The sequence below is a fragment of the Vombatus ursinus genome, unplaced genomic scaffold (assembly GCF_900497805.2).
Source record: "Vombatus ursinus unplaced genomic scaffold, bare-nosed wombat genome assembly UNPS02014772.1, whole genome shotgun sequence".
Lineage (NCBI taxonomy): Eukaryota > Metazoa > Chordata > Mammalia > Diprotodontia > Vombatidae > Vombatus > Vombatus ursinus.
In genome coordinates, this window is record NW_020954550.1 from 5,128,281 (window position 1) to 5,142,544 (window position 14,264).

The 14,264-nt window shown below is 39.6% G+C and overlaps 1 protein-coding gene across 1 annotated transcript in view; it reads left to right on the forward strand.

Moving 5' to 3' along the window:
- Positions 1 to 14,264, forward strand: part of CMYA5 (cardiomyopathy associated 5) — a 121,413-nt gene that overhangs the window by 29,312 nt on the left and 77,837 nt on the right. The window contains 1 exon segment of the mRNA XM_027863342.1: positions 11,014 to 14,264. This exon segment is cut by the window's right edge and continues 1,437 nt beyond it. Coding sequence (XP_027719143.1) covers positions 11,014 to 14,264 — 3,251 coding nt within the window.

Sequence of the window (14,264 nt, forward strand, 5' to 3'; positions counted from 1 at the left end):
CACACACACACACACACACACACACACACACACACACACACACACCACATGTGCTTTCACCTCCGTGTATTTATTTTGGAGAAGAATGACCATGACCATTTCCTACATTGGAAGAGTTTTCTACTCTTCCTCTACTGTTTCTGCTCTTCTTAGACTCAGGACTTGAGTTGACTGTAGACCAATGTAGTATAATCTGCACATTGAAACTCCTCTTTAAGTATGGCACTAAGTATGTTTGGAGAAGTTTAAAACCCAGTTTAGAAGTAAAGGAAAAGTGTGGCAATATAAGACCAACCATGGCATGAGTAGTATACTAAATGTCAGGACAGTACAGGTACAAAGTTACCTTGATCAATGTCATTACCCAATGACAATAATAATAAATTTTAACCAAGCCACACTGTGATGTTACAAAACCCAATCATATCTTTATCTGGCTATCCATCCACTTCAAGTATTCCCAAATCAACAAATATCAAATAAGCACAAAAGTGGAAATCTTGAAAATTGGAAGGAAAATAGATAAAATGGAAAACAAAAAGGACAATAGAAATGATCAAATGAAAGGCTGGTTCTTTGACAAGACTAACAAAACCAAATATGCATTTAGCTAAACTGATCAGAAAAGAAAGAGGAAAATCAATTTGCCAATTTTTTTAAAAATTAGAAAACAGAATAAATTAAAAAATGATTTTCAGAATTTACTAAATTTATTTGTTATCAGACTTTTAATTTCATTGGTGTAGGATATTCCTGATAAGGAACTTTCATCACCAATATAGGCCAGCACCTTGTCTGGAACTTAAAAGTCTTAAAGAGTTATCTGGGGGGTGTTTACTGGCTCAGAGAATTGCTCAGGGTCATGCAGTCTGATTAAAGGCAGGACTCCAACCCAGGTCTTCCTGACTCCAAGGCCAGCTCTTTAATCACTATTTCAGGCACAGTTGTATACTAGCAAAACTGACAATTGAAGAGAAATGGATAATTACCTATGGAGGGATAAGACACTCAAATTAGCAGGATGTAAAAATGGAGATCGTGAACAATTAAATCTCAGAAAATGAAACTGAACAGGCCATGAAAAACAACTACAAAAAAATAAAACAATCCTTCCTGACTGAGACGGATTTACGGGTCGTGTCTACGAGACACACTGAGAGCAATGCCACACAAATTAGTCTCAAAAATAAAGAATGAAAATGTCAACTAAACTCCTTTCATGAGACAAATAAGGTCCCAATAATACCTCAACTAGAGAGAGATGAAGCAAAGAGAGAGAGCTAAAGACCAATATCTCCAATTAACATTGATACAAAAATAAGATTCCAGCAGAATATTGTTCCTACGGGGCTAAGTACCTGTGTGATATCATTTCACCTGAAATCTGGTTATTGTAGAACCAAATAAGAATATCAGATTAGGTTGGTTCCTGATTAGACGTTATTTTTAAGTTAGCATTTTGCAGAGCTATAAGTAGCTATAATGATCAGAACAGAGTCCTGAAATTTTGAGGGTGCAAATATTTTAAACCATGATTTTTAAATAATTGTTCCATTTTTATATTTGTTATGTTTGCATTTTTATTTCCCCATTAGACAATGTCCCATGTCACTATTGGGTTAATTTGAAGATGATTTGAGGTGTTGCTGGTCCCTGGTGTCAAAATTGCCAATTATTAACTGACGTTTCTAAAGAGGCAAAGGTGGTAGAACTTCAGGCGGAAGTAGAAGAGAATACAGGACAAAAAATATTTCCCTTTTTTATTGTTCCTTGCTAATTTGTTTGGGTCTGTCTTCTCTGTTTTATGATATTAATGTTCAGGGATAGGGATTGGACCAGAGATTTCATTTGGTGTAAGAAGCTCTCAGTGAGGAATGCCCTTTAGCAGTTCAGGTTGGCCCCTTCTCTGCCACTTAGAGTCTTAGAGAGTTGCCTAGAGCAGTGGGATGTAAAGGGACTTGCCCAGGGTCACACAGTCACAATGTGTCAGAGGCAGGGCTTGGAACCACTCTGCCACGTTGCCTCTTGGTTACTATTCAGAGGACTGATAAACAGAATTATCCCATTGTGATGTTTCAAGAAATCTTGCACATTAATTTCTATAAAAATGCGTATGAGAATGATCTATACATACACTGATGATATCCTTGATGAAAACATGAGAACAGAGCATATGGGCTTTTGCAAATTATTCTCTGTAGCAGATCAGTGTTCACAATTTTATGGTCATAGAAGTGATTAAGGAATAGAGATAAAAAATAGAGAAAAGATCTCTTTATGTCTATTTTTGTTGATTACCCCCCAAAATCACTTAATTTGGTAGATATAAGTGCAATCTTAAAGTTTCATATGAAATGAAGTACTTTCCTACATATATTAAAATCTTTTAGATTCCATGACAAATTAAAAGATGAAGACAACTTTATTCAAGGCTCCACTAATCATCAACAGCAAAGGAGATATTGACTCACTGAGAGAGATGTAGGTTCTCCAAAGGTGTTACCAAGATGTCCTGTCCAGTTTCAACTAGAAAATGTATGTCTCTTGATGACAAAGTTCTCTAGATGCTCAAGCTCATGGATGAGATTGTGCTGACATAATGTAAGTTCCTTGAGGGCAGGGACTGTTTTATATTTGTCTTTGAGTCCCCAGAGCCTAGTGTGTGTGTCATATAGGAGACATTTTCAAAATGTAGGCTGAATGATTAATTGATTGATAGCATCAAGTCTATGAACATTATGGAACATCCTTAGTGAAAATCATGACCTCTTGAAAGAGATGGTCCTGGCAGTGCACAATGGAAAAACAAAGTAAATGAAAAGTGCAGATTGCCCTAATTCTGACAAGCACTTGATTAGCCCATCAGTATACTGATTTTGGACAGGTATTGTAAATGAACAATGAACTGGGTTTAATCAGAAGAGATACAATCTCCTAGAGGTGTTCTGTCTCTCCCACATACACATGCAGTAGTGTGTAATGACTATACAATAATTAAAATGGAACATAATAAAAGAGTAAAAGAAGCACAAAGTGATGTGTGACCTCCATGAAAGGGAATCACATATCCAACTGGAGGATTGGAAAGACATTATGCAAGAGGTGGCTTTTGAGTTGGGTCCTAAAGGATAGCTAGGATTCCTAAAGATAGAGCTAAGTGGAGAGGAACAGTGAAGGCATCTCTGGCATAAAGCAGAGTGTGGATAAAGGAATGGAAGTGGGAAAGCACCGTAAGCATACAACAGACATCAAGCATTCCATTTTGGCTAGAGTGTTGCCAATATGGAGGGAAGTAGTATGAATTAAGAAGAATGTAGGGAGCATGAGGTTGTAGAGGACTTTGAATGCCAGGATAAATATTTAGAATTTTGTTCAGGAACAATTGGAGGGCTTTGAGTAGAGGACAGACATGATCTGAGCTATGAGTAAGAAAGAGTGATTTGACAGCAAAAGACAGGATGAATTGGTGTGGGCAAAAAGATTAGTGAGGAGGTTATTGCAGGGGGGAGATCCTCAGAGTCTAGAGGGGTGGTAATAGGAATAGACAGTCAGGAGCCAATTAGAAAGCTATTACACTGGCAGAATTGATAAGGCCTTGCAATAGATGAGACTTTACATGCTGGTTGTATGTAGGAAGTTAGGGAAAGGGAAGGGTCAAAGATAACATTTAAGCCTGGCATTCAAGGCCTTCTATACCCTCATATCTCCTTATCTTTCTAGCTTCTCTCACTGCTTTCATTCATGTATACTTCTATACAGCCACATTGGGCTAGCCAATATCCCAGAGTGGAGATGGAGCTGAGTCTGTTGGTTGAGTTAAGTAGGTAAAAATTTCTAGAATTAGAAGGAAGCAGGGATGGGAAGCCAGGCAGACCATTCTACTTCTATAGGTTTGTGAGGGGGGAAAGAAGATTATCCTAGCAGTTGTATGTAGAATGGATTAGAGAGCCCAAAGACTGGATGGAGGCAAGGAGAATGTCTGGGCAGGTTACATGATCAGGGCATGGGATGCTAGATTTTGGAGTCATGTAGCTTGAGTTTAAACCAAGGCACTGCCTCTTGCTACCTTGGTAACCTTGGACAAGTCACTTCCCTTTCTCTGAGCTTCCACTTTCTCCATAATCATAAATGGAGGCTTGGATAAGATGATTTCTAAAATCTATTAGCTCTAAATCTGTGATCCCATGATCCTATGGTCTAGGAAATTATTCCAATTATTTGGGTGGTATCACAAGGTCCTGAGCATGGTTGGTGGAGGTGACAATTGAAACAGAGGAGTGAAGGGGACAGACACTGTGAGAAAGAAATCAAGAGCCTTGCTGACAGATTGAACAAGAAAGAGGAAGTTGAGTGTGTGTGTCTAGCCTGGGTCATTATTGGGGGCGGGCGGGGGGATGGGTGACATCACTAGATGCCAAAGAGGAATTTAGAAATAAGTGGCTTAAAAAACCGTTTAAATCCCTTAAGAGTTAAGACAATTGACGCTTTAGACCTTGTGTTTTATTTTGGTCTCCATTAGCTGTAAAAGTTGGTCCCAAAGCTTGAGGCGTCTTTATTTGGTCAGAGCAATGAGCTTTGGTGCTCCTGCTTCAGGTTGGTTCTTTGAGAAGATCAAAAAGAATTTGGACAGATGGTGGAGCAAGGCTTCCAACAGACACCTATGAATTTTATTTCTCCCTTCCATTTGTGGGCAGCTTTCAATGATATCTGGGTTATGGATTACCTTTTATATCACCAAAAAGCACCTCCTCCTCTTTGCTTTTCTCAGAAACGAAGCCTGTGAGCAAAACATGGAAGAGCCACCCTACGCAAGACCTGATGCAAGAAATAGAACAAGAGAATGAGCATCCTGATTCCTCCCCCTAAACATATAGTCATAGTCCTGAAGGAATCAGTACTGGGTAAATAGACCAAGTTATGGCAAAATATTATAGTGTGCAATAGGCTATCCCAGACATCCTGATGACCAAGTCTGCTTTGTGTGCACTGTCTACTTTGTGTGCACTGTCTGCTTTGTGTGCACTGCTTTGTGTGCATTGCTTTGTGGGCACTGTCTACCCATGAACCAAAAGCGATATAAAAATACAATAAGCAGCTGTTTGTTGGGTACCTAATTTGCATAGAATATTATGTAGAAGGCTGGGGGAGATACAAAATTCAGAGAGGCAGAAGGGTAATTGAGAGAGTGCAGGCCTTGAAGTCAGGAGGGACCCTGGTTCAAATCTCATCTCTTATGTACTAACTTTGTGAGCTAGTCACCTCTCTGAATTTGAGTTTCTTCATCTGTAAAAGGAGTATAGAAATGTCTATGGTACCTATCTAATAGAATTAACATGAAGATCAAATGAGGTACCGCATGTAAAATGTTTTGCAAACTTTAAAGCTACAATTGCATCCTTCTTCTCCTCCCTAGGAATTCTCTTCCTATGCAGAAACTACAAGGAACTCAGAAATGTGCAATTTGCATGGTCAAATCTGATCAGACTCATTATTTCTCCCAAAGCCAAGATTGTCACAAAGAAGGGTGTTAGGTCCCAGAGACCACACAGCCAGAGAGGAATGCCATCTATGCCGTCACCCAGGCACTTATTCTTTCTCTATACCCTTCAATCAGGACTTACATCTGCCCTAGTGCTTCAAATCCTGGAAAGACACTTTTTTCCTTCTTATTTTCCCTTTATCTCTCTTCCTTATTCCTTCTCTCCTTCATACTCAGAGCTACGTTGATGCCCAGCTGTTGGCTCTTCCCTCTCTCCTTCTTGTTGACTCTTCTGTTCTTGGAACCCAGAATCTACTCTATTATCCTCACTATTACTCTTCATCCATGAGCCTTTCTTTTCTACACCTAGAGACTAATTTCTCCCAATCCCAATTCCTTGATCTCTAGTATCAAGATAGCCTCTGAATGTGCACAAATTTGAGAACACCTATTATGTGGCATATAGCTTCTGGGGCGCTGCTGTTCTTTTTAACCAGGAGTCTCCAGGATTTAATAATCATGCCACTTATAAAGATCAGTTGAAGAAACTAAAGATGTTGACCTTAGGGGAAAAAAAAGATTTGGGCTGGAGGCAATGCTAGTATGTCTTCGAATATCTCAAGGGCTGTCGAGAGAGAGAGAGAGAGAGAGAGAAAGAGATATTAGACTTTTTCTGCTTAATCCTAGAGGTCAGAATTATGTGCAATGAGCAGAAGTTGTAGAGAAGGGGAAGCTAGGTGGCACAACAGAAAGAGCACCGGCCCTGGAGTCAGGAGGACTGAATTCAAATTCAAATGTTGGCCTCAGACACTTACTAGTTGTGTGACCCTGGGCAAGTCACTTAAATCCAAGAAGAAGAAGAAGGAGAAGGAGAAGGAGAAGGAGAAGGAGAAAAAAGAGGAGAAGAAGTTGTTTCTAACTATTTAGAAATATCACAGATTCTTCCTCATTGAAGATCTCCAAATGGAGGCTTCATGACTAGTTGTAAGGGATTTTGTAGGGTAGATTCTTGTTCAGGGATGGGTTGGATTACCAGGGGTACTTTGGACTTAGTCAAACAGCCGAACCTGAGGACCTGGAAGGCCACGTGTGGCCTCGAGGCTGCAAGTTCCCCACCCCTGGACTAGTCCATGAACTTGTTTTTAATATTTTCATAATAATAGTTGATGTATTTCAATGTAATTGTTTCCTTTGTAATGCAATGTTTCATTTTTTTGTTTTTAATATTTTATTTTTTCCAATTACATGTCAAAACAATTTTTAACAATTGTTTTTTAAAATTCAGAGTTCCAAATTCTCTCTTTTCCTCCCTTTTCCCCTCCTTGAGAAGGCAAGCAGTACGATACAGATCAATATATTTAATTTTATACATTTAAAAACTTTACTCTCCTAGAAGAGAAGGGGGCTATAGGCTTCACCAGATTGCCAAAGTAGTCCATGTCACAAAAAAAGGTAAAGAACGCCTGGGCTAGTTGGCTTTTGAAGTCCCCTCCAGCTCTGAGATTCTGTGATTCTGGGTAGCCAATACAAGAGGAACTAGAGAATTTCCTGTGCTCTTCTCCTCTGGGAGACTATACTGATGGAAGTTTGCAGGTAATTCCCCCTAGAGTTTGAGCTTGAACTTAGCACATTGATTTTTTTGAAGTGTGTTTCTTTATGAGATTTCTTTTCTAGATATAGTGTAGTTCCTTGACTGAGGAAGCAGAGCCTTAAGTATCTGAGTCCAGGCTTTCAGGCTGTGGGTGACGGAGGTGGCTTTAGGGCTCATGGAAAAGTGAACTTTTACCTGCAAGGTCACAAATAGTGCACACTAGAAATGTGAGACAAACTGGTAATCTCAATGGGAGGTGATGTGAAAAGGAAAACTATGGGTTCAGAAAGATTGGTTCAGGATTAGCAGGGTAGCCTGGGTAGTGGCAGGAGGACCAGCACTGGGAGGAAGTCAGTCATACCAAGATTGGCTTTGCGTCCCCCCAAGTTTAGGGCAGCTCTGTTCTCTGAACCTTCGGGCTCCTGAGAAGAGAAAACTGTAGGGTTTCCTCCATCTCAGAGGTTTTCTTGGTCCCTAATAATAGCACTTTAGACACTATTCTGGTTTTAAAAGTATCTTATTATAAAGTACAATGGGAACACAACACACAATGGGGTGAGGGGGAGAAGTGAGGTATAATAACTAGTGAAAATGGGAACATTTTCACCCTTTATAATGGTTCTTTGAGCTAACACTGAAACTCAGAGCTAGCTATAGTACACATACCTCTTGTTTGCTTCCTCCTGCTAAACTTTTTCTTTTTTTCCTTTAAAGTATTGATATATTTTGTTTTGACACAACAGGCACTGCCCAACAAACACTGGAACAAATCCCTGTACAGAGTACATTCTTTGAAAAAAGTTCATTGATTGTTAATGGGAAGGAGAGATGTGAACTTTTAACTCTAACAGCATGGCACTAGCATTGTTATATTTGATCAGAGTTTTGTTTCCTCTCCATGTTGATGTTAATTTACACTGTTGTAGTTACTGTGCCCATTATTCCTTTGGCTCTGCTTTATTTACTCTGCCTTTACTTCATACAAGTCTTTCCACGTTTCTTTGAATACTTTATATTCCTCTTTCTTTACAGCACAGAAATATTCTATTACAATCAAGGCTACCAAGTCTTTATCCACTCCCTAATCACTGAAGACAAATTTCGTTTTCAGTTTGTAATCATGAACAAGAGAGACAGCATGTGTAGTAGACTGAATGCTGGCCAGGTTGCTCCTGACACATATTGGCTTGTGTGACCCTGGGCAAGTCACCGAATCTGTCAGTACTTTAGACTAGTGCTGTCAAACTCAAATAGAAACAGATTCCTATGGGCTGCATATTGACTTGGAAAATCACAAATTGCTATTATCTATGGTGTATTGTATTTTTATTTATTTTGTTAAACATTTCCCAATTATATATTAACCTGGCTGCTTGAAGGCCCCTGGTTTGACACTTCTGTTTTAGGTAATTCTCTAAGATTATAAATTTCAACATTCATTTTTTAGATAAGATTTTGAGTTCCAAATTTTTCTCCCTTCCTCTTTCACTTCTTCCTCCTCCCTGAGAAGGTAAGCAGTTTGACATAACTTGTACATGTGCAATCATGTAAAACATATTTCTATATTAGTCTAATATCATAAATTTCAGAGAATGTGTTGATCTACTTTGGTAGGAGTTTTTCAAAACTGCTAGGTATTTCTTTTGGTCTAGAGGTACTATGGAAAATTTATTGAGACATTAAGGATGCTATGAGTTAAGAAAATTTGGAAACCTTTGCTCTAGACTACTGAAATCACAAGTCCAGACTCTAGCCTGAAATAATGAATAATCATTATCAATAACTATACTATTACTGCGCGACAGATGTGGAATCTCTGGGTCAAAAAACATGAACAATCTGTTAACTGTTTACTGTATATTTACAAATAGCCTTCCAGAACGGCTGAACTAACTCCTGACTCCTTTAGTAGTGAATCAATGTGAATGTCTGGTCTCCTTTTTCTTCATCTGGCTCACGATGGGCACTGTCCTAGGTGCTAGAGATGCAAAGACAAAAGGAAATAGTTCTGCCATCAAGTATTTTGCCTTCTACTGAGGGAAGAAGGATACAACATGTTCCCATATGAGTATAATATAAAATAGGGAGTGATGGATTCTAGAAACATTATCTAGATAAGGCACTACAGTAATATTTGAGGAGGGAGGGAAACTTCCAATCGAGGGAATCAGAAAGGACTGTTCCTCAGACGAATCTTAAAGCATGATTGTGAAAAGTGGAGAATAAGAAGAATTCAAGGCATGAGGTTGCTACAAATGCATGGAAGTAGGAAATGACATGGTTGATTTGAGGAAACAGAACATTTGACTGGAATGTATAGTATGTGAAGGAGAATAATATGAAAAAAATCTGAATATATAGGTCAGAGTGAGATTGTAAAATGCCTTAAATGTGATGAGTTTATATTTTAATCTAGAAGCAATCTATAGAAATCATCAAAGGTTTCTGAGCAGAGAAATGACATGAGTAGACCTGTGCCTTAGGAATGCTATTTTTACAATTATGTGGGGGATGGATTGGAGAGGGAGGAGCCTGATGCCAATTTTATAGACTATCACAATAATCCTAGTAAGTGGAGATAAGGGCCTAAGGCAGAGCAGTGACAGTGTGAGTGGAAAGAAGGAACTCAATACTAAGGGTGTCATGGTTCTCTTGGACATAACAACTAATAGAATGTGGCAAGAGATTGTATATAGGAAGGGTACCATGAGAGAGAGGGAAAAAATAAAGATGACCCTACAGTTTCAGAGCTGGGTGACTGGGAAGGCAGTGGTGCCATCAAAAGAAACAGTAAAGTTGATTAGAGGGGCAGATTTGAGGGGAAGGATGAGTTTGAGAGGCTGGCCTTGGAGTCAGGAAGACCTGCATTCAACTTCTGATTCTGACATAAATTAGCTATGTGACCATGGGCAAGAGGCTGAAACCTCCAGTTCCCTAGGCAAGTAATTGTTCAAGAGCATGATTACAGATAAGTTGCTTATCTATCAGGAGTTCACCATGCTAATTAAATAATAGGTCCAGAACAAAAGAAAAGTCTGATGAGTTCCAGGTTAGGCAACTTGAATTGGGGTTGTTAATGGACCTTCAGGAAGAGGTGTTCATCAGGTAGATGGAGATATGGGACAAGAATTTAAGAGAGAGATAGGAATTAGATTGAGATTATAAAGAGACTTGGATCTCATTTGCATAGAGGTAAAGATTGAATCCATGGGGGCATATGAAATCTATCATCAAGGGAAAGATATAGAATCAGAAGAGAAGAGGCCCTGGGACAGAGCTTTGAGGGACACTCATAATAAAGGGATGGGATATGGATATTAAACTAGCAAAGGACACTGTGGATTTTCTAAAACAGGCAGGAAGAGAGAATTGGGAGAGAGTAGTGACAAGGAAGCTGAAGAAAGAGAAAGAAAGATACATTAAGTAGGGGTGGGAAGTAGTATAGATCAAAGGGGACAGGGACTGGATAGATGCTATTGGATTGAAAAATTATGAAGTTTCTGAGAGAACAAGATAAAGTAGGAGGTGGGAAGCAAGGGAGATGGGATGTTTGAAGATGACTCTGAAATTCTGAACCTGGATGACTGGGAGAGGAAATTGAAAGAAAATGGTGGTAAGAACAGAGGGACTGATTTGGTGGGGAAGATGAATTTGATTTCAAATATGTTGAGCGAGAGGTATATTGATTTAGTTCTACTCAGAATTCTTATAAGCCTTAGTATCTTCAAAAGTTATGGGCCCAAATTTTGACTTCAATTCATTCCAATATTTTACATGCTTGGCCATTTTTGGTCATCTTAGGAGTAAAATACATGTACCATGTTGGTGTTTTATTATTTACTTTAGGTATATCAGATTTTGCCTTTTATATTTTAATTTAATAAGAGTTGATGAACAGTTAAAATGTGGTATGATCATTTTATTATTCTTATTATCATTCTAGGTTAACAGACCAGAATGAAGAGGACAAGACCAAGCAGGAGTGTATTATATCTGACCCCTCCTTTTCCATGGTAACAGTTCAACGTGAAGATAGTGGAATAACCTGGGAGACCAGCTCGAGTAGGTCCTCCACTCCCTGGGCTTCAGAAAGTAGTTTAACTTCTGATATGTATAGTATGGAAGGGTCAACAGTAAGTTCTCCTCCGGGGAACATTTCTTTTATCTTGGATGAAGGTAAAAAGGTTCGGAAAAGAACCCGTAAGACATCTTCAAAGCATGGCTCCCCAGCTTTGCGTCGGAAAGGAGGCAAAAAGAGACACTCCTTGGAAGGGCAAGCAGATGTCCCAGCAAATGCAAAAGACAAAGCTTCAATTTCAGATGGAAAGTCAGAACAAGAAAAGTCATCTATTGGTACTTATGATAAAAATAGGAAAAAGAAGACTGTCTCAAGCACACCCCCCATCACTGGGGCAATATACAAAGAACACAAACCATTAGTATTAAGACCAGTTTATATAGGAACAGTCCAATATAAAATTAAAATGTTCAATTCAGTGAAAGAAGAAATAATTCCCCTGCAATTTTATGGAACTTTGCCAAAGGGTTATGTAATTAAGGAAATCAATTACAGAAAGGGGAAAGATGCATCTATTACTTTAGAACCAGAAGTGACAAATCAGGACCCTAGCATAGCTTCCAAAACAAGCAAACCAATGACCCAAAATATAGAGAGTAATAAAGAAAAGCAGCTTTCTCCACCCTGGAGAGAAGCAATGTCTAAAGAGTCCAGGCCAGTGCCATCAGTTCTTAAGGATATAGAAAAGCCAAAGGAAATTGATTCGTATTCACCCCTAAATGCAGCTGGGCTCAAACGTACTGTTTCCTCATATTCTAGTAATGAAACTATGGCGCCTCAGAGTCTTCCATTGTCAGCTTCAACACTTCCAGATGAAGAAGCATCAATGCAGGAAATACAAATGTATTCTCCAGATGCTGCAACCCAATTGATGGCCCCCAAAATGGAGAAGGAAGAGTTTAAAGCTGATATGCAACAAGCAGTAGTTTCATCACCCACACTTTCAACGTCACCATCTTTTGTGGATGAGGTTGGAGAAGAAGAAAGAGAATCTGATTTATTGGCAACTGCTGTTACATCTATTTCTGAGAATCTCACATCAACTAAGGCAGAAGAGGAAGCCTTTGAGTCAGATTCACCAGTCATTAAAGCATCTGCCCCAGGTCCTTTTGGTATAAAGGTAGACAACCTGGGACTGTCTTCTTCAGAAAAAGAAGAGCCAGTTTCTCCAACTGGTGAAGGGGAGATGGAAGAGACTAAGCCTGAATCATCAGTTTCTTTGTCTGAACCTCCAGTCTTGGGAGAAATGAAAGAGAAAGAGGAGGGTGTTTCCTTGCCAATAACTTCAGGGCCAGAACTTGAACCCTCATATGTATCAGAAGAAGAAATCATTGAAATTGATTACCCAGAAAGCCCATCTCCCTCTGAAAATGCCATCCCACCACATTTGGTTCATGAAGGGGAGAGAGAAGAAGCTGAACCCTACTTACCGCCATTGACCACATCCACTTCAGAACATGTGGCTTTATTAGAGAAAGAGAGAGAGGAAATTGGGCCTATTTCTCCAGATTCAGACTTTGCATCTGAGTTTTCAAGTCTATCATATTCAACCCATGAACTAGAGGAAAAAGAAACTAAGCCAGTTTCTCCACCAGCTGTAGTGTCAGCATCCGAATATGAAATTTTGTCAGAAGAGACTATGCCTTACTCCCCAGAGTTCACATCTGTATCTGAGTATTCTACATCTCCTACAGTAGAAGAGGAAAGCATTGGATGCGAAACCCCTACACATTTAGCATCTACACCTGAAGCCACCATCTTCTCAGAAGATGAGACTCTCGAAAGTGAACGTTATACACCAGATTCTACATCTGCTTCTGAGTATTCAGTTCCTCTATATGCCTCACAGGAACAGAAGGAAGAAACCAGCCAGCACACTCCTCTAAGCTCAGTAGCTGTGGCTGAACATATGATTATATCTGAAGCAGAAAAAGATGATATTGGACCCTTTTCTCCAGATTCAGCATTTGTGTCTGAATACTCATTCTCACCTCATGCAGTTCGAGAGTCAGAAAAAGAAGAATTTGAAAGGGATTACCCACCATGCTCAACATCCCCTTCTGAACACACCATTTGGACTGAAGAAGAGAATGAAGAGATCGAGCCTTTTTCACCAGACTCAGCCTCTGACTTTTCAGTCCCCCCTTATACAACACCTGAACCAGAGAAGAAAGACAGTGAATCTGGTTCATTGCAAACTGCAATATCTGTTTCAGAACATTCCATTTTTTCTGAAGCAGAGAAGGAAAAAACTGAGACCCAAGCACCTACAATGCCTGTCCCTGAGCATACCATTTTATCTCAGAGGCAAAAAGCTCAACATTCTTTTTCAGTGCCAGAGTCTGAACAATTGAATCTGCCACCTTCAACAGCTGAAGCAGAGAAGGGAGAAGTCAAGCCCAGCTCCCAAACAGCTGCCAAATCTGTATCTGAATATCTTGTTTTGTCACAGAAGCAAAAAATTAAAGGTCTCTCTCAGGTACTTGAGTCTGAATACTCAATTCCACCATCTTCAACTGAAGAAAGAGAGAAGGAAGAAACCCAACCTGATTCATCAGTACCTGCCTTCATGAAGGCAGGCTCATCTGAGAAAGAAAAACTCAAGCCTGTTTTACCAGAAACTTCTGTAACTAGACCTCAAGTGTCAATCCCAGCAGAATCAACTGAAGAAGTGAAGAAAGAGCTAGGACCGGAACTTGCACATGCTCAAAAAGGGGCATCTGAACATTTGTCTTTTTCAAAAGTAAGCAAGGAAGAAATCATGCCCAACTCCCAGGTCACTCCACCTGAATACCCAGCTTCCTTGCAGCATAAAGAAATGGAGCCCCATTCTCCAAGGGCCCCAGACTATGTGATGGAACCCTCAGTTGCAGCTAGGGAGGGAGGGGAAAAAGTGGGAAAAATGTCAATTGAGACACCTGTGCCTCAGCAGGAAACTTCACTGAAGAATAAGGAAAACCTGAAAGACATCCAAAAGGCAAAATCTTTAACTGGACTTGGAGTTTCACAGGCAGAGACAAAGGAAAAAATTAGGCAAGACAAAGAACAAGTAGCTGTGCCTGAATCCCAGCACCTGGTTTTATCAGAATCAGAGAAAGAGGAAACTGCACCTCCCC